We start from the raw sequence: 18,841 nt of genomic DNA on the forward strand, positions 1-18,841 counted from the left end.
CAAACCCTTCCTATTTTGGATCCCACTGTACCAAGGTACTCTGCCAAACCCCTTCCCTAAATTTTTCCTAGTCACATCATCCCTCAAAGCCTGCCTTGTCCCCCAGATCAAGGGCACCTCTGCAGAGCCTCCCCTTTAGTAAACCTTGATCCCACTCACCACCATCAGATGCCTCCTGGGGACACTCACAATCCTCCCCACCTCAATCTCCAGAATCCAACATCACCACCACTATCACCACCTCTACCCAGGCACCATCACCCCCTCCCACCTTGGTTCCTGACGCTTCCTGATGAGGTGTGGAGGTCCTGGGCTGGAAAGATGGAGAGAGAGAATAGTAACAACAGCAAAAGTGGACATGTGTCCAGGGCTACTGTGTGCCAGGAATGGTTCTAAGGGCTTCACCTACATGACTCCATTTACTCCTCCCAGCAGCCAGATGAGGAGGTCCCATCACATCCCTACTTTACAGATGAGGAAAATAAAACCATAGAGAGGTTAGGTAATTTGCCTCAGCTCACACAGGTAACAAGCGGCAGAACTCAGTGGAGGTGAAGGGAAAAGAAGGCGAGGGCAGGCCTGGGATGGACAGGAGTGGAAGAGGGAGATCCACAGAGATGGGGGGAAACAAAGAGCTTGAGCCCAAGCAGAGAGGGCCCCACCAACAGAGGGTGTCTCTGGCCTGGCCCACCTCTTGTCCTCATTCCTTACTACTCTTATTTCCCAGCCTCCCACCATGGCCTTCCTACTCCTCCAACACACCAGCTACAGTCCAGCTCCTGGGATCTTTGCACTCTTCCCCTATTCCTCCTTTTCATTTAGTCTTAATTTTCATTTAAGTCTTAATTCAAACGTAATCTCTTCAGAGTGGCCCTCCTTTCCCCTCCCCAGTTTATACCTCCACCCCCACCAATTGTCCTAATGTCTGCCACTTACTCTAAAATCCATAAAAAATAAGTTGGGTTGATGGATGGGTTGATGGATGGGGATGTGATAAAGCAAGTACAATAAAATGTTAATGGTAGAATCTAGGTGGTGGGTGCATGGGTGTTCACTGTAAAATTATTTCAACTTCACTGCATGTTTGAGATTTTTCATAATGCATTTTGGGAGGTGAGCAGCGACTAAAGAGGCGACAAAAGGTCCCACTATTTCTATCACATCATCTCATTTTATTTCCTACCTAGCACTAACCATGCTTGTTAATAATCTTCTCTTTATTGTTTACTTATTTGTTTGTTTATTGCTTATTGTCTAGTCATTGAAATATCAGCCTCCTGACGGGAGAGGCATGGGCACCAATTTTCTCCAGTGTCCAGAAGGGCGAACGGCACCCAATGGGTGCTCAGCAAACAAGTGTTCTTGAATGCCTCTCAGGAGAGGGCCTTAGAGCTAGGCCCCCTCCAGATTCACTGCAGGAGCCGCACTCGTCAATAAATATAATGTCCCTGCCTGGGGTCACTAGAAGGGTAGGGGGAAAACCCCAGCCGTTGGAGGATGCCCCGTAAGGTCAGGAAATGTGAGGTGGCCTGAAAGGAGGGCAACAAGTGGAAGTTTCCTCCGGCCTTAATTCCTACCCCAGACTTTCTAATAGAGACCGGCAACCATTCTCACACTTCCACAATTAGGCCCCGCCCCCATCCCCCTCCACCCCCACCCCCACCCGTTCTCCAAGGCTCTGCCCAAAACAAAAACCCCAGCCCTTTCTGACCTTTTCCAGCCTAGAACCTACCTTCTCAGCCCCAGCACTGCCACCAAAGCATCTAACTCCTCCCCAGAAGCATCTAGCTTTCAGTCCAGGCACCGGCCCCTCTTGCCTAGTTTAGATCCTCCATTCTCAGTTCCGCCCTAAATCCCGTTTCTTCCTCTACAACATAAGCCCTACTTTCCTTGAAGGTTAGCAGGGAGAAGCGCCCCAAGGAAACCCTAAAGCCTGGATTCAAAAATTAAGGAGCCTGGATCCGTGAAGATCAGGGGAAGGCTGGGGAAAAGAGAAGAGGTAGTCCCTAGTTTGCTCGGGGGCCCCTTGAAGGAGTGGCCCCCAAACCTGGAGCCACGCCCCATTGTGCTGACTCTCCATTGGATAGTGTATTCTGCTCTGGCCTCTCTGATTGGTCCCTCCGTAATCCTTCTAGCCAAACCTCCTCTGCATTGGGCAGTCCGCAGAGCCACCCTCTCTGATTGGTCCCTGCTTTCCAAACGCCCTGCTCCTAATTGGGCAACTCCTCGTACATGCCTCTTTCTGATTGGATTGTTTGCAATCATGAGCCTGGAGGCTGACAGAAGTTCAACTACGTGGGAAGGACGAGAGGGAGAGGGGAGGAGGAGAAAGGGGAGGGGATTAATCCCTAAATCCCCTGCCGGAGAGAGGGAGTGGCCCTTGACCACCAGATAGCCTTGAGTTAAAGTTCTAACTGTGCAAACCACTAGCAGTGGGGCTTCAGGCAACTCTCTTTGGCTTCTATGCCTCAGTTTATTCATCTGTAAATTGGGGATAGATAATAATGATACCATTCTAATGCGGTATTGTAAGGATTAATGATTTAACACCTGTAAAGTGTCTTATATAAGTACTTTGCACATAGGAAGCCCTCAGTCAGAGTTAACTATTATCATTAATTTGATCATGTAAGTGCATGACCTTGGACAAGTCCTTTTGCCTCTCTTACCTCTGCGGGCGGGAGGTTGCTTGACCTCTTAATTGAACGACCTCTCCTATCCCCAGCCCTCCTCTTCTTCTATCTCTAGCCTTCAGAGACCGAGGCTGTGATCACAGGGAGAAGTAGAGGTGTGCCTGGCAGAGATGGGGTGGGGAGGGCACCAGGACAGGTGTCAGAGGGAAGCTCAAATCCCGCCCCTACAAATACTGGCGAGGGTGGGGCATGGGTGTGTGCGATTTCTCTACGCAAAGGGCTTGTCCGGACGGGGGACAAGAGGGTAAGGGATGGGCAGAGCCGAGTGGTGAGGGAATGGTGTGTTCTGGCGGGGAAGGTTGGGGAGGGGTTGGAGCTGGGCTTGTAGACCCTCCCCCAGGAGGGAGGGGCAGCCCAGGCCCAAGGTCAGTGTGTCATTGTTACCATGGCAACGAACACCTCACTACAGGGAACCTGAAAAGGGGTGGGGGGAAGGAGCTCCCAGGTCCCTGGATCTGGGGACAGAGAGAGGAACAGAGACCGGAAGAAGCACAGAGAAAGAAAGAGTGATTTATCTCTGTGAAGACCTGCCCATCTCAGAATTCTCAGAGCCTGGTACACTGTGGGTGCTCAATAAATGTCCCTCAGAGACAAAGATGGAGCCCAAGAGACTCAAAAGCCCAGAGATGCCCGAAGAAAGAAAGAAGAATCTCCGGAATGGGGCGGGTAAGCGTGTCCCTTTCCTGCCCTTCAACCTCATACCCTTCAGGGGTGCACTGAGAGCCCTGGATCCTCGCACCTTCCCCAGCCTTGGGCCTTCAGGCCTCCCTAACCCCACAAACCACCCACCCCAGCAACTCCCTGAAGCAATTATGTTTGATCCTTCAACAACTTTTCTGCCTTTATATTCTTCCAGCCTGGGGCCTCCCTGAGAAAACTAGCATTCAGTGCCAGCTAATGCTTGCTAGCTCCTAGAGCTGGGGTGGGAAGTGGGGAGGAGGGGAAACAGGCATTCTGCTTCTTCACACTCAGGAACCCAGGTGTCCTTATTCCCCTAAGGGTGGGCCCCTCGTGGATTCAGATATTTTCCAATTCCTCCTGGAAACCTCTCCCCCACCTACACACCCCGCCCCTCACCCCGCCAACTCCTCCCCAGGAAACCCTACAGGCCCCTCCCTTTCTTTCCGAGAAACAGGTATCCCCCTTTCCTCCTGGGACTCAGCGGACATCCACTTGGTCTGCCTGCCCTCTGCTGGCCCAAGGCCGGTACTGCAGGGACTGTCGGCTAGCGCTCACAAGGAGAAACAGAAACAAAACTGAGGATCTCTGAGTTCTTGCATTTTAATCTCCTTCGGGTCTCAGACGTTCAGGTCCTAGGGGTCCAGTCCCCAGTTTCTTCGGGGACTCCGACACCAGGAATTCAGCTCCCCAGCCCAGAGGTCAACGAAAGAAAGACAACTTCTCTTGGAGCCAGGCCTCGGTGAGGTCATCAGTGGTGCGGATTTCAAACACCTGGGCAGGGAGAGTTCTCCCCATTAAGACCCACTGGGGAACTGAGGGAGTGAGCACTCTGCCCAATCCCACCCCACAACAGGAGCCCAGACCCTCAGCCCATCCTCCCTAGCCCTGGGGAGCCTCAGGCCCAGGCCCAGACCTTTGTGAGCTCGGCAGTCTGCACCAGTCTGTTTTTACTCCCTGCATACATCATCTGCTGTTCAGGCTTGCAGCCTGCGTGGAAAAGAGGAGAAAGGAGCATACCTGGGGGACCCCGGTTATCACTAAGGCCCTGGTCATATCATGCAGGCCCTGAAGTTTTCAAAGGATCCTGGGAGCTGTTTTAAGGTAGTCTCTTGGAGCTATACCCAGAGTTTGGGGCTTGTCTCGGGTTGGGGGGGGGGCTGTTATTCTGAGGGTCCCTGGAGATGGTTTAGAGGCCACACAGGAGTTTCTAAGTAAAAGGGAGAGGTTAACTGGCTTATACACCTTGGGACTGAGGAGGACAGGTGGACTCTTAAGGAATCTGAGCCCCCACCTCCACCCCATTGCCCTCCCAGCACCCACACACCACACGTGCCACACACACAGTCACTAGTCACACACACCTGCACCCATGGACACACTCTCGCACACCCCATGCACAGAATCTAAGACCCTCTTGTGGGGATAGGGAGAGCCGTGCCTCACCCACGGGACTGGAGAAGATGAAGCACAGAGGGTAGGAAACTCGGCCGTCCTCGTGCACGTACTTGTAGCTGTAAACCACGAACCTACACCAGTGAAAGGGAATTCAAATTCAGTACTTCCGCTTGGAGCCCAGGCCCAAAGCCCATTACCCAAGTCCACAATCTTGAAATCATGCCTGAGTCTGAGAAGCTAGGGTTAAGAAATGAGACCCAGGATACTGGCCTCAAACACAAAAGAATGAAAAAGAATCATCACAGGGGCTTGTTTGGTTCACAATAACCCTCTGACATAAGTGCTCTTATTATCCTCATACTACAGGTGGAAAAACCGAGGCCCAGAGTCACATAGCATAGGTTCTGTGGATAGAGGAAGGATTTGAGCCCAGGGAATTCAGTGCCAGAGTGTAAGGCCTCAGGCACTATGAGGTACCGTCCAGAGCTCTAGACCTCTGGCCTGAGACCAGGGCCGGCTCCATTATCTGCCAAGCCCAGTGCAAAATGAAAAGGTGGGGCCTGCTGTTCAAAAGATAGGAGAAAAGCTGTTCCCTTTCCTCTACAGTCTCTCTCCCAACTGGTCATGGTCTTTTTAAATTTGCTACTTCAAGTCAGGCTCTCTTGGGCATGGGGACACTCGCAGGGGAAGTACAGATGCTCGCAGACAGGCCCTGGAACTTGTCATGCGGGGGTGGAGGGGGTGCCAGCCCTGACCCTGACTCTGACCCTCCCTCCATCTGCACTCAGGCCTCCTGCCAGGGGGACAGAGGGCAGCAGCACTCGCTGGGCGGGGCAGTGACCAGGGGAGAACCTGTCCAGGGCTGAAGGAGGGACCACATGTGAGCCAAAGAAGGCTCCAAGCCCCCAGCACATGTGCCGCTGTCCCATCAGACTTTACACAAAACACAAATTCAAAGATTAAAACTATAAAAAATTTCCAGATGGCAGGCAGTCGCAGAGCATTAAGCCCCGTCTGTGTTCGAGACTCCCTTCTGTGCATGGGGCCCAGTGTGACCGCACATGGTCAGACACCTGGCGAGCTGGTCCTCGCTGAGATCGAGAGCCTGAGATGGAGGGTCAAAATCCTGGGGTACCCCAATTCACCCCAGCGGAGATGAAAAATCTAAACAGACTAGATTTCATAGGAGTGTCAAAGAGCTCCTCTGCACAAAAAGACTTCGGAGGCTTCACACAGGATTCTCCCCAGTCACGAAAGGTATTGACTCCTCTGCTTCCCAAAGTATTCTCAGGCATTGAAAAAGGAAAATTTCATTTTTTGTTTAATGAAGTAAGTGCAATCACGAGACAAAACCTGACAAAGTTTGTACAGAAAAAAAAAGGAGCTCTAATATCACATGAGACTCGCAGTGTAAAATTCTGCAATAAAATATTAGTATACAAACAAAAAGTCCTAGGGTGTGAATTTGTGGCCTCAAACCCAGATCAGAGCCCATGATTAAGACTGGAATCCAAGGAGTCCCTCAATCTGTTCCTTCATCATCACCCCACTCTCCCAGGCTTGACCCTCCCCTCCCTTCCCCCAGGATACCTGGGCTGTCTCTCTGGCAATTCTGTTTTTAGTTCCTCTGGAGAAATGTTCTGGGGCGGGGCGGGGGGGGGGGGCGGTAAGAAAAAGAAAAGACTGTCATTAAGCAAGTACGAACTACGTGCCAAGGCACTGGTCTAAGGAATACACATAGATAACTCACTGACTTCTGCCACAATTCTGTGTGGTAGCTTCTCTTCTTATCCCCACTTTACAGGTGAGCAAACCGAGGCCCAGGGTTGTTAAGATGCTGGTCTGGATAGATTGCAGATAGGGAGCAGCACGATTCAGATTTGCATCTGGATTCAAATCGTAACCATTTTGCTACACTGCCTTTCAGAGGACCTGAGAGGGCCCTGCTCCTAGTCAATCCCCCTCCCCTGACAAACAGCCCCAGCCTCAGCCTCAGCCTCCATGGGCCACCTCCCTCCAAATCCTTACCACAACACTAAGCCTTATTATCGTTCCCATGTGACTGATAAGACAGCGAGGCAAGAAAGGGGGAGGTCTACCCTTTTATGCAGGATTTCTGCTAGCTTTTTGTGGACTTATCTGGAAACTTTCATTTAAGTGCCAATAAAATATCATCATGGTCGTCGTCACCATCATTTTATTTAGCATATTCTATGTGCCAGGCCCACTTCTAAGCCCATGACAAGGATTAAAGCACTGAATCCACAGACCCTAAGAGGTAGGTACACTTACCCCCATTTCACAGATGAGGAAACAGAGACCCATACAGGTGAAGTCTCTTGCCTCCAGTCACAACTGAGCTGGGATTTGACCTCCAGGCCTTTCTGGCCCCCAAAGTCAGCTCTTAGCATCAGTTTCAGCCCCCTGGTTCTCCCAGTCCCACCGTGCACTTCTTGGGGGGGACCCATCTATCCCAGATCCTCACCTGAAATTCTTCCTCGAGCACCACCATCTGCCGGTCTTTGTCCACCTTCACTGGGGAGGGATGGTACACAGGGGTTAGCTGCCCGTTCCATCCAGCGACGACACTAGCCCGGCCTTCCTTGTTTGTCCCCACCCCCTCTGCCACCCTTCCAGGGGAGGAGATGACACTCACTTATTATGGCTGCATTGTCCGTCTCTTTTCTGAAGCGAAATTTTCTCAGCTTTTCCTTTAGCTCAGGGTCCACCTCGCATACCACCAGGGAATCAGACTGCCAGAGAAGCCCAGGAAGAGCTGAGCTGTCCTGGCTTCAGCCCCCTGCCCCCTTCCCCAAACCTCAGTTTTTCCATCTACTGATGACGAGGTGGGCCTGACGGCTCATAGGACACCTCTGGGTACATTAGGGAAAAGTGTGCTTTCTTAGGCAGGTGCTGCCCCTTACCAGTGCACACACTTGCAGTGCAGGGCAGAGGCTGGGCTCCAGCCCTTTAGCCAGGTGCCCTTGGGGAACACTTGAGGAGACCCAGGGATCCGCTTGCCTGGGGCTAAACCCGGAACCAGCATCTCTCTTCCCCCCAGCCAGGCCCTTTGCTGCAGTGGGGTCACCCTCCCAGCCCCTGAGTAGCCCACAAGCCGACCTTCACCCAAGCACTCTCCCAACCCCAGCCCCACCCCAGCCCCCGGCCCTTCCCATACACCCCTTGGCCCCCTGACCATGACTTTTAGGTCCACAGGCCTCTTCTTTTCTCAGTTCCGCTGTCTTCTAGAGGTGGGGACCAGGGCTGCAGGGGGCGGGGTGTGGGGCAGGGGAAAGGTTTCATCCAACACCACATCCTGTTTATGCCCATTCTGGGACAACTGTCTCAGAGGGCTCCTCCCCTTCCTTCCTTCCCCTCATCTGCCAGGACCTCCCAGGCTTTGCAATCACCCAGACTAGGGTTCAAATGCTGCCCTGCTGTGTGACCCTAGCTAAGTAACTTCACCCTCTGATTCAGGATTCTTGTGAGGATATCATAGCTTCACATACCTCCTGGTATGGTGGGCATGCTCAATATACAGTAGGTAACAATGAGCTCTTTAGTTCCTTCTCTCTTCTGGGAAGCTCTCCTAGATTGCCCCCCCCCCTGGAATATTTTAATTCCAAAGTAGAAAATGGGAGCTTAGGGATGTTTGCTAGCCAAACTGCCACCCACTGTGTTGACAGGGAAACAGAGACTCCATAGTGCCCAGGTAATGCTGAATTTTTTCCTGCAGTTATTCAACCTTAGGGGCCTAATAATGGGCCCTACAACAATGGTGTCCAATTCTATCAGACCGGTACCCCCTTTTTTATTAAGTGCACTTTGTGTTGCCCCCTTTCCCACTGTGAAATGAAATTCCTAGATAATGTAACCTACTTATACACAGATCCTCCCCCCCAAATCAATACAATGTCCTGTCATATAAAGGAGAAATAAAAGGGAAGTAATTTATGGGAAAACTCCATGTATTTCAGTGAGAAAATATAAGCCAACAAGAGACTCTTCACAGGTCCCAGCTCCCCATTGGCTGGCCTGCAGTGCTGGCTCCACCCATACCCTTCCAGAAGGCCCTCCAGAGGCACTGTATCCCACCCAGCTCCCCCTTACTGACAGGCGTCACTGGAGCTATTCTCCCTCTCCCTGTATCCTCAGTGTTCCCATCCCTACTAGATCTTTCTTCTCGGCCTACACGCGGGGTTGTCTTCCTTCTTAAAAACTAAGAACCCTATCTTCCATCCAGCACTGCCCATTCATTTCCTTCCCTTTTCAGCAAAACTTCTCGAAAGAATCATCTATACTTGCTGCCTCCAATATCTCCTCCTGATTTTCTCTTCAACTCTCTCCCAGCAGATTGTCACTCCTGTCCCCATCCCCTGATGTACCCTTGTCAGGGTCACCAATGACCTCTATGGTGTTGGACCTAATGGTCAATTCTGTCTTCATCTGTTGTGCCCTGTCAGCTGCATGTGACACTGTCCATCCCTCTCTGTGCCCTGAAGAAACACTTTCTTCACTTGGATTTCAGGACAACACCCTGGCCTGCTTTTCCTCCAAGCGTTCTAGCTGCTCCTTCTTGGCCTCTCTTGTTAACTTCTTCCTTTTAACGGTGGGGTGTCCCGGGGCTCAGTCCTTTCTCTCCTTCTCTTTTTCACTTACTGTCTCTCCTGATCTCATCCAGTTTCTTGGCTTTCAAAGGGGATACCCTAATTACTTCTCCAGCCTGGGCCTCTCCGCAAACTCTAGACTCCTACACCCAGCTGTCAAGCTGACATCTCCACCTGTATGTCTCAGTCATCCTTAACCTGTCTCATTCATCTCAACGTACCTCAGAACTTGTCAGTTCTGGGGGCGCCTGGGTGGCTCAGCTGGTTAAGCGTCTGCCTTCAGCACGGGTCATGATCCCGGTGTCCTGGCATTGAGCCCCACATCGGGCTCCCTACTCCGCAGGGAGCCTGCTTCTCCCTCTCCCTCTGCCTGCTGCTCCCCCTGCTTGTGCTCTGTCAAATAAATAAATAAAATCTTAAAAAAAAAAAAAAAGAAGAACTTGTCAGTTCTGAATTTCAAAACGTAACCAGAACCTGTCTACCTTCCCTCTCTACAGCCCATACCCTGGTCCCGTCCACCTTTATCACCTGCCTGAACTCGCAGCAACCTCCTCACTGTTCCCCTGCTCTCCCTCCCACACTGTATGCTTCACAGGACTGCCAGAGGGATCCTAATAAAACCCTAGGCAGACGACATAGACATACTTCCTCTTCCTCCCTCAAGCCCTCCTACAGCTTCCGTGTTATTTGGGTAAAAGCTAGAGTCTTTACGGTGGCCTTTATCTGCCACCACCCTTCCTCCATTATCACTTGGACCTTGTCTTCTCCTGCCCTCCTCTTTCCTCACTCCATTCCAGTCACATTATTCTCTTTGTGGTTCTGTGAATAATCCTGCCACTGGGCCTTTGCACTTGCTGGTCCCTCTTTCTGGAGCCCTCTTTCCCTTATGGTTTACTTCTTCATTTCTTCAGATTTCTGCTCAAATCTCACCTGATCCAAGACACCTTTGCCCCACCTAAAATAGTGCTAACCTCATCACTCCATCCCCTCAGCTTGCTTTATTTTTCTCCATAGTACCTATCACCAAGTCACAATGTATTTATTTATTTGTGTCCCCTCAACCATAATGTAAGCTTCAAGCATGAATATAAGCTTTGTTCCATTGTTGAATTTCTAGAACCTTGAACAGCGCCTGACACACATTAGGTACTTGAGTATCGTTTAGTGAATAAATGAACTGGTATCTATCGAGCACAACTACTCTATACGCTGTGAAGTCTGTTGCTTAAATGTAGGGGGTAGTGGATGGGGTTTGTGATATGCCCCACCCTGGCTTGAAATGACCTTTCCTCACTGCATCTTCCTATCTGTCTGGCTGCCCCTTCTCAATCGTGGAGAGATGTTGATTCCTTTGCTCAAACCTTAGGTGTCCCCCTTTCTCAGGGTTCTGTCATGTCCTTGTTTCCATTCATCCTTTGTATCCTCCCAGGCTAGATCATTAACACCCACAGTTTCAATTACCATCTTTGATGATCCTCAAATCTTGGTTTCCAGCCCCAATTTCTTAAGCTCCAGACCCAGCCTGTGCAGCCTCCTGGCCCCCACTGCTGGGTGGTCCACAGCATCTTCCAAACGCAGCATCTTCCAAACCTGCCTTTCCTCTGGGTCTCCTTCTCAGGGAGGCACCACCAACCCCTAACCCCCCCAACCAGGGGCCTTGTCCAGGATTTCACCCTCTCTCCCCACTCTGGAGCCAGCCAGTCCCAAGGAAGTTTCACTCGGCGTCCTGGGCGTCTCTCCCGCCCACACCTCCTCCCTTTCCCACAGTCCCACCCCAACTGCCTCCCTGTACTGAAGGCCCCCAATTTTATTCCCTCCAATGCACGCTCCATATGAAAGCCAAAGCCCTCTTTCCAAACCCCCAACTCACCATGACTCTCCCTGGCTTGAAGCCCTTCCATGACTCCCTAGTGTCCTCAAGACAAGCCCAAACTCCCCCAAGTGGCCAAACATCTGGCCACAGCTCATTTCCCACCACTCCTTGCCCGGAACGCTACACTCCGTCCACCCCGGCCGCGTTTTCTTTGAGTTCCTCTAACACGCCATGTCTCTGTCACCTTCTGGGTGAGGGCCCCCGCTCCGCTTAGTCACCAGGTCCAGGGAAGTTTGCGGAACGAACAGATTACAATAGTCAACTCCCATTTGTTGACGGCCTCCATTGTGCCAAGCGCTTTCTATGTATGCATCGTCTCTTTCAATCCTATTCCCACTTGGGAGACGAAGCAGCAGGCTCAGAGAGGGCTGCTGTGGTAGAGCGGAGACTCCAGAAGCCTGAGCTCCAACCTGCATCCTGGCCGCTCGTCCCACCTGGGCCCAGGCCTTAGGCGGGCGGTGCAGGAGGGGCGGGAAGGCCCGCCTTGAACACCAGATTCAGGAATTGTGACCTAGCTCACGGCCGCTGAGGTAGACGCGCGCGAGACTGCCCCCTGCGGGCCGGGAGGCCCAATCCCCGGCTCCGCCGCGCCCGTTGCCCATGGCAACGCCGCGCGCGCCCCGCCCCCGCCCCGCCCGCCGGCCCCAAGGCCCCGGCGGGGCCGACTGCCCGTCAGCCCCGCGGCCAACCAATCCCACCGCGCAGGGGGCGGGCCTCTTGGGCCTCGCTCAACCCCCAGCGCTCCCCTCTTCGCCAGGACCCCGCCTTTCTCCGCGCACACCTCCCGCCCTTCGGTCTGCCCTCGCCGCCCGTTGGCGGGCGCGCCGTTCGTCACCGCGGCGTGAGCTAATGCCGGCGCGCGGCGGCCCCGGCGGGGCGGGGCCAGGGGCGGTGACGCACGGCGCGGTGACGCAGCGCGACGGCGGCGGCGGCGGCGGTGGTCGGTGAGGGAGGAGGGAGGGGAGCTCGCGGGCCGGAGAGGGGGCGACGGCGGCGGCGGGGGCCTGAGGAGGCCCAGCGGCGGCAGCGGCGGCGGAGGCCGAGGCGGTGAGTCGCGGGCAGGGCCGGGCGGCGGCGGGGCGGCGGCGGGTCGGGGCGCGCGGGGCTCACCTCAGGGCGCCCCAGGCCGCGCGGGCGGCCCCGCCCCCTCAGGGACCCCGAGCCCCGGGCGGCGGCAAGCGCGGGCCTCGGGGGTCCTGGCTCTCGAGAGAATCCCCCACCCCCGACCCTCAAGTCGCCCGCCCAGGCCGCCTGGGAAGCTTTCCTCCGAAACCCTTCTCACACCCTGGGGACCGCGAGGGGCCGGGCCGGGGGACCTTCCCTGTGACCCCCCCGCAGGTCTGCTTCAGACACCTCCCTGGAGGGCGTTCCCACAGCCCCGCGAAACCCGCCCCAGAGCCCCCTGAAAACCCCCACCCCTCCTCCGGCCCGAAATCTTTCCGAGAGACCCCCCCCTTACGTCCCCACAGTCTTGTCCAGACGCCGGCTTAGGTCTCGGAAATCTTCCTCAGCGAACCCCTCCTCTGGCCCCAGATCCCCCATCCTCCTCCGTCCAGAAATATTCCCCGGAGGCCACTCCTCATCTATTCCAACAATGTGTGTCATATCTCCTCCCGGAGCCTCCCTCATAAGCCCTAAAAATCTCCTGCAGTCTCCGTGAGATCCCCTCCAGACCCCGCACATTCCAGAAATCTCCCCCAGAGACCTATTTCGCACAATCTCCCCAGGTCTTCCCTCTCACGGGCCCCAGGAATTTTCCCTCCTACCTACCCCCATACCAGAAATCACCTGGGAGACGTTCCACGCATGGCCCCCAAATCTCGGAGCCCCCTCCCTGCCCCCATGTCCTTTGGAATGTCCCTGTATACCCTGAAAGTCTTCCTCAGAGACCATGAAATGTCCTCACATCCTGAAATTCACCTAGAGGACCCCCCCCCACACACACACACCAGCTGTCTCTCATACACACTTCCCCTTCACAAAGTCATCCCTTAGGACCCTTCCACAGATCCCAAAGATTTCTCCCAAAGATTTCCCAAGTCTCACCAGCCCAAAACGCCCTAAAGATCACCCTCACATACCCCAAAAATCTCCCCCCAAGACCGCCCTCTCTTATCCCAAATATCTCCTCCAAAGATATGCTGAAATCTCTGGAGAGCTCTTATCCCATAATCCAGAAGCCTTTTCCACAGCCCCTGTTACCTATCCCAACTCTTTCCTGGTAACTTAAACCATATGTTCCACAGATTTCTTCAGGATTCCAAAAAGGTCCCTTGCAATCTCTGATATTCTATAGAATCCTCTTTAGATGACCCTTGAAAATCCACCTTTGTAGACTGACTTTTAGTTGAAGTTTCAAAACCCGTTAAATCTTAAGACTCTCTTCATGACCTTTGTGAGATGCAGGTTTTCCAAGACCTCCTTACATCTTCTCAGAGACCTCAACCCCTCAAGCCCTCCTGGGATAAGCCCTTGAAATCCCTCCCAGAGACCCTTCCAACACCCCCCAGAACCCATTGAATCACTGCTCAGAGACTTCTTGACTTACTGAGACACTTTTCCTAGAGACTTCCATCCCTAAACTCTTCCTCACAGGTTCCCTCAGGTCCTCTAGAACCTCCTCCCCATTCAGTCTTCCCTCAAAATAACTGAGCTCCTGCTCTTAGAAAGTCCCAGAATTCTTTCTGAAAAAAACCTTCTACTCTGACATTCCCACATCCCTCTCAGAAGACCCACTTTTCCCATACTATGCCCTTTTGAAGACTTTACTCAGAGGTTTCTCCTCATCTGAGCTCTCTTAGTAGTTCCTGAAAAGACCTCTCCAATCCTGCTCCAGTACATCCAGGATCTCTCTCAGGAGACCACACATCCCCCAGACACCCTTTAGAGAATTTTCTTCAAAATTGCCCTCCATCAACAACCTAACCCCCAGCAGTTTCTGAGACTTCTTCAGAACATTCTCTCATTTCCACCTGTGACATCTGCATCCATTCAGGATCCTATCAGATTTACCCCTTTTAGGATTTTTAGGATCCTATTTATACCCTCTCATCACCTCCATTCTCTTTCCTTTGAAATCAACTTAGAGATCCTTCTCAGATCTGAGCCTCCTTTCCCCCCATTGTCCCTTTAGAGGCCCCCAGCATCTTCCAGGCTCCCCTCACCCCAAGAGCCTCCACTGTCTCCTTTTAATAAAAAGATCCTCAAGAGACAGCCTCGTCTCTTGAAATCTCAACCCTCAGAGACTTCTCAGGCCATTTTTCTTAGGTTTCATCCTCATAGACTCCTCCTCCCTTCGGAGATTGAGAGATCCTTAACACCCTTCTTAGAGACTTCTTGAGGACTCCCCCCATTTTCTTTTCAGCAGCCTTCTCCTTCCTTTTCCCCTTTGAGGGCCTCCTCACTAAAGAATCCCTTCCCTGTAGCAGTGGTTCTCAAAGCATGGTCCTTGGACCAGGAGCATCAACATCACCTGGGAACTGGTTAGAAATGCAAATTCTTGGGTCAAGCCCAGACCTACTGAACCAGAATACCTGAGAGTAGGACCCTGCAGTCTGTTTTTAGGGACCCTTCTGGTGATTCTGATGCATGTTCGAATTTGAGAACCATTGCCCCCTGAGAGGATTTCCCTTTTGCCATAGAAAGCCTCCCAAAAGATGCTTTAGGATATGCCTCTGAACTCCTGCCCACCCCCATTTTCCTGAGAGTCCCCTTTGTGAAATATCCACCCTCCAGAAAGTCTCCTTCCCCTCCTTAAAAGGGTTCTGGCTTGTGTCAGAGGTTATCCCACCCTCTGAGCAGTTACTTCATATTCTACCTTTGGATGGTTTCTTTTCAGGTCTTCCTCAGCACTTTTACCTTCTGGCTTCCCCTCTACACCATACCCCAGCCTTTGGTGCTTCTGCTTCAAATTGCTATCTCCTTGAACTCGTATGTCCATATCTAATCTTCATCTATTCCTCTCCACGTAGGCACCCTCCCTTTAAGGCACCTTCAGGTCTTTTCATTCTCTGTGTCTTACTGTCCAGAGTCCTCCCTTTTACTTCTTAGGGCGCCACTCGCCTTCTCCCTTGTAGTTTTTCATGTACTTGTTCACTCACCCTCACTGCACTAGCAAGTTTGGAAAGTTCTGGGATGTGTCTTATTTGTCTCTGAATCCCACAGTGGGATCTGCCCTCTGTAAGTTATTGGGAATTATTAGAGAATGGGCAGCTCTTCCTTCTGCATTTGGCCAGAAATCTCTGTTTTTCAGATCTCACTCCCCATTCAGGTTCTATATACCTTTCCCACCCCCTCCTGTCTTCTCTCTCTACCCAGCCCCCATTGCCTCTCCTCCTAGAAGAGGCTGTCTTGCCCCTCCTACTGCTATTTGAGGGACTTTTTTGTGTGTGCTTACTCCTGATTCTGAGCTGCCTTAGGTCCTATTCTTGGTGACCTGCCTCACCCCATCCTGGTTGGCTTCTCACCTTTATAAGTCTGAAGCCTCCACAGGGCTCTCAGCTTTCTCTGAGGGATTCTGTTTCTCTCTAGGGTTGAGAAGAGGAAACAGATCACAGGATAAACACTGGGGCCTGCCTTCAGTGAGCTCACAGTACATTAGAGGGGTTGAGCAGGTACATGGGGCAGAACATGAGGTACAAATTATACACTGTGGAAATTTGGCAGTGAAAGAAGGAACGTTTTATCTGGAAAGACTTCATGGAAAAGGTGGCATTTGGGCTCGGTGATGTTCTACAGGAGTTGGGACGGTGGTGAGTAGCCTCCAGGCAGAGTTAACAGCTTTTTGATGGGTCAAAGACAAGAACGCCTCCTCATCTCCCACCCATAGCATCTCTTCTCTTCACATAAAGGACAGAGATGAAAGAAAATAGATCTCTTCCATCTGTATTGTATTTGCCAACTGCACTTTTGTTACCTATAGAATGATAATATTAATGACTACTGTTTATTGAGTAATTATGATTTGCCAGTCACTGTTTAAATGCTTCGCATGTATTCTCCCCTCATGTTCCTCATAGGAACCCTATGAGGTAGGTAAGCTACAATTAATCTCATTTTACAAATGATGAAATTGAAGACAGGTGGCACAGATAGATGGTCTGTGGACCCTGTCTATCCCAAGATGATAGAGCCATGAGTCACAGAGTTGGATTTTCTGTTCAGATAGGGTTGGGTGCAGTGAGGCATTGTAGCGTAGTGGTTAAGTTTGCAGACTCTGGGGCCAGACAGGATTTGCATCCCACATTGTCACTTACTAGTTTTGTGACCTAGGACAATTATGTAAATTCTCTGGTTCTTAGTATCCACATTTAAAAAATGAAAGTAATAATGATATTCTGTTATGAAATACTATAAGGATTGAATTAGTTAACACATATAAAGTTCCTAGAACAATGCCCTGCGTATAAGTGCTCAGTGTTATCAAAGATAAATGGCTCATGTCAGCCAGCACTCCAAAGACATGAATGGCAGAACCTTCAGTTCAAACTGGTTTAATCAAAAAAGAGAATTAATTGGCTGTGTTACTAAATGGGTTATCTTCAGACCTAGCTTCATCCAGGAGTTCAAACAATCTTCTCAGTAATCTCTGCCCATTTCTCCAAGGAGTTAGCTTCATCCTCAACAGATTTCTACTTTGTGGTGACTAAGATGGCCTTCAGCAACCCCAGGCTTACATCCTACCTCCTTAACAGCCTTAGTGGAAAGAGAACTCTTTCCGAGAGCCCCAGTTTGAAAACAATTTCTTCCCTGAGTAAGTGTGAAATAACAGAAGATCCTTAAGGACATGTTTGGGGTTCTATACCCTGGTATTCTCTCTTGCTTGCTGAGGTTGCTGTGATTCCATCCCATGACCTTTCTGAGTGCTGGTGGCAGTCCCCTTCCTCCCTTGTTATCCAGCCCCAGTCATTCTCCACTCTGTGATTGTTTGGATCCGGAGAGACTTTATGGCTAGTCTGACCCAACCAGACTTTCCTTTGGGATCTCACTCATAGAGACAGGGAAGAGATGACTGCCTGGGTTTGGTGGTAGCCTCAGGGTAGGGTAGTGGAATCAAGGAGTAGTAGTGTTCAATCCTATACCTCAGCTTTGGGTTTTCTGGACTCTGAACTTTGTTAGAGGGTTAGGTAAATTACTTCAAGTAGTTTAGTTTTGTTTGTTTTAGTGTAAATTTGTTGAATATAGAGTCTGATTGAGGGCAAGTTACAGAACAACAGTGTATGCAGTATATAAGTCTCAACTCCAACAGTTAAATAATTCATGGAGGCACTTTTCTGGGTACTGGGCATACAGCAGTGAATGAAATAGTCAAGGGCTTGGAACTTGTGGCACTTATATTCTGATAGGGGATTGGAGAGGACACATAAAAGAAATAGGTGATATGTACTATGAAGGAGTTAACACAGTAGAGTGAAAAAGAGGGTGGCTGTGGCCACTATATTCAGGGTGGTCAGATTTGGCCTCTGAGGAGGTGACAGTTGAGCCTGACAACCTAAAAGATGAAAAGGCACCAGTTGTGGGATGATCTTGGAGTGGGGCATTCCAATCTAAGCATTGTTCTCTGTGGAGAAAGGACTGCTGCGGGATGGCGGGGGGGATTTTTCACAAATATATTGAGGGTGTGCTTGCTGTGTGCCAGGTGCTATACTAGGAACTGAAAATGTAGCAGTGAATAATACAACCACAGTCTTTCCTTCCCTCATGGATCTTACAGTCTAGGCATTTCTGGAAGAGCTGCAGCCTTCAAAGAAATAGCTTTTGATGCTATCAGACAAAAAACTCCTTCCTGGGGAAATGAGGAAGACTGGGGCACATATGAACCCAGATCTGATTGATGAGAGGGAACCAGCCATGTGGTGATCTGGGGAAGAACATTTCAAGTAGAGGGGTCGACGGCAACAAAAGCCCTGAGATGTGTTCAAGGAACAACAAGGAAACCAGTGTGAGGGAGAGGGGGCAGAGGATTGGAGAGGTTGATAGAGGCTAGATCACGTAGGGCCTTGTGGGCCATGGTAAGGAGTTTATGTTTTCATTTAAGAGATTTGGGAAGTTATTAGAGGGTTTTTAAAGCAAGACAGCGGCATGATCTATTTTTTTTGTTTTTTGTTTTTTTAAAGAACGTTCACTGGTTTCTGCAAGGAAAACGGATAAGAGTGTAAGCAGGAGGTGGATTAGGAGGCATTACATTGGTCCAGATGAGAAAAGATGGTAACTTGAATATGGTGGTGGCAGTAAAAAATGAGAGAAATAGATGTATTTTGGGTATAGAGAAAACAGGACTTAGTGATGGGATTGGAGAAAGAGGAATCCAGGATGACAATAGCTAACAACTCTATGAGAGTAGGTACTATTATTAAACCCATTTTACAGATGAGAAAACAGGCACAGCAAGGTGAAATCTCTTGCCCAAAGTTGCATAGGTAGTAAGTGGTAGGATTCTGTTTCCAGCCCAGACAGTGTGGTCCCAGAGCCACTTGAGTTTTGGGAAGGAAAAAGGAGGGCATGTTTAGCTGATGTTAAGAAAAAAAGAATTATCAAGACCAGATGAACAGATCTTATGGAAGAGAAAGGAGTCCAAGATGACTTTAAGAAGT

General features: G+C 50.9%; 2 protein-coding genes across 4 annotated transcripts in view; one reads left to right on the forward strand and one right to left on the reverse strand.

Annotated features, from left to right (window-relative positions):
• Positions 1–3,958: 3,958 nt before the first annotated feature.
• GMFG (glia maturation factor gamma) lies at positions 3,959–11,706 on the reverse strand. 2 transcript variants are annotated; one of them, XM_045785629.2, is made up of 8 exons: positions 9,598–9,760; positions 7,966–8,033; positions 7,426–7,522; positions 7,255–7,304; positions 6,360–6,409; positions 4,818–4,900; positions 4,288–4,361; positions 3,959–4,145 (listed from the first exon to the last, which is right to left on the reverse strand). In XM_045785629.2, the coding sequence occupies exons 2-8, from the start codon at positions 7,966–7,968 to the stop codon at positions 4,074–4,076; spliced, it is 429 nt and encodes a 142-aa protein (XP_045641585.1). In that variant the 5' UTR covers positions 7,969–8,033; positions 9,598–9,760; the 3' UTR covers positions 3,959–4,073. The 2 variants fall into 2 exon arrangements, with proteins under 2 accessions (XP_045641585.1, XP_045641591.1); XM_045785635.2 differs by lacking the exons at positions 7,966–8,033; positions 9,598–9,760 and adding an exon at positions 11,247–11,706.
• Positions 11,707–12,182: 476 nt separating this feature from the next.
• Positions 12,183–18,841, forward strand: part of SAMD4B (sterile alpha motif domain containing 4B) — a 37,637-nt gene continuing 30,978 nt past the window's right edge. The window contains exon 1 of one of the 2 annotated variants that reach the window (XM_045785607.2): positions 12,183–12,296. The gene's annotated coding sequence lies outside the window, so the exon portion shown is untranslated. The remainder of the gene's footprint in view (positions 12,297–18,841) is intronic. The other variant, XM_045785603.2, reaches the window with a different exon arrangement.

This window comes from Ursus americanus, chromosome 21, assembly GCF_024610735.1.
Source record: "Ursus americanus isolate L20-20 chromosome 21, mUrsAme1.1.p, whole genome shotgun sequence".
Taxonomy (NCBI): Eukaryota; Metazoa; Chordata; class Mammalia; order Carnivora; family Ursidae; genus Ursus; species Ursus americanus.

Excerpts from the sequence above, each read along its gene's own strand:
- GMFG (XM_045785635.2), bottom strand. Across the intron at positions 6,410-7,254 it reads TGCTCGAGGAAGAATTTCAG|AACATTTCTCCAGAGGAACT; the intron begins GTGAGGATCTGG and ends GCCCCGCCCCAG. Across the intron at positions 4,362-4,817 it reads CATCTTCTCCAGTCCCGTGG|GCTGCAAGCCTGAACAGCAG; the intron begins GTGAGGCACGGC and ends TTTTCCACGCAG.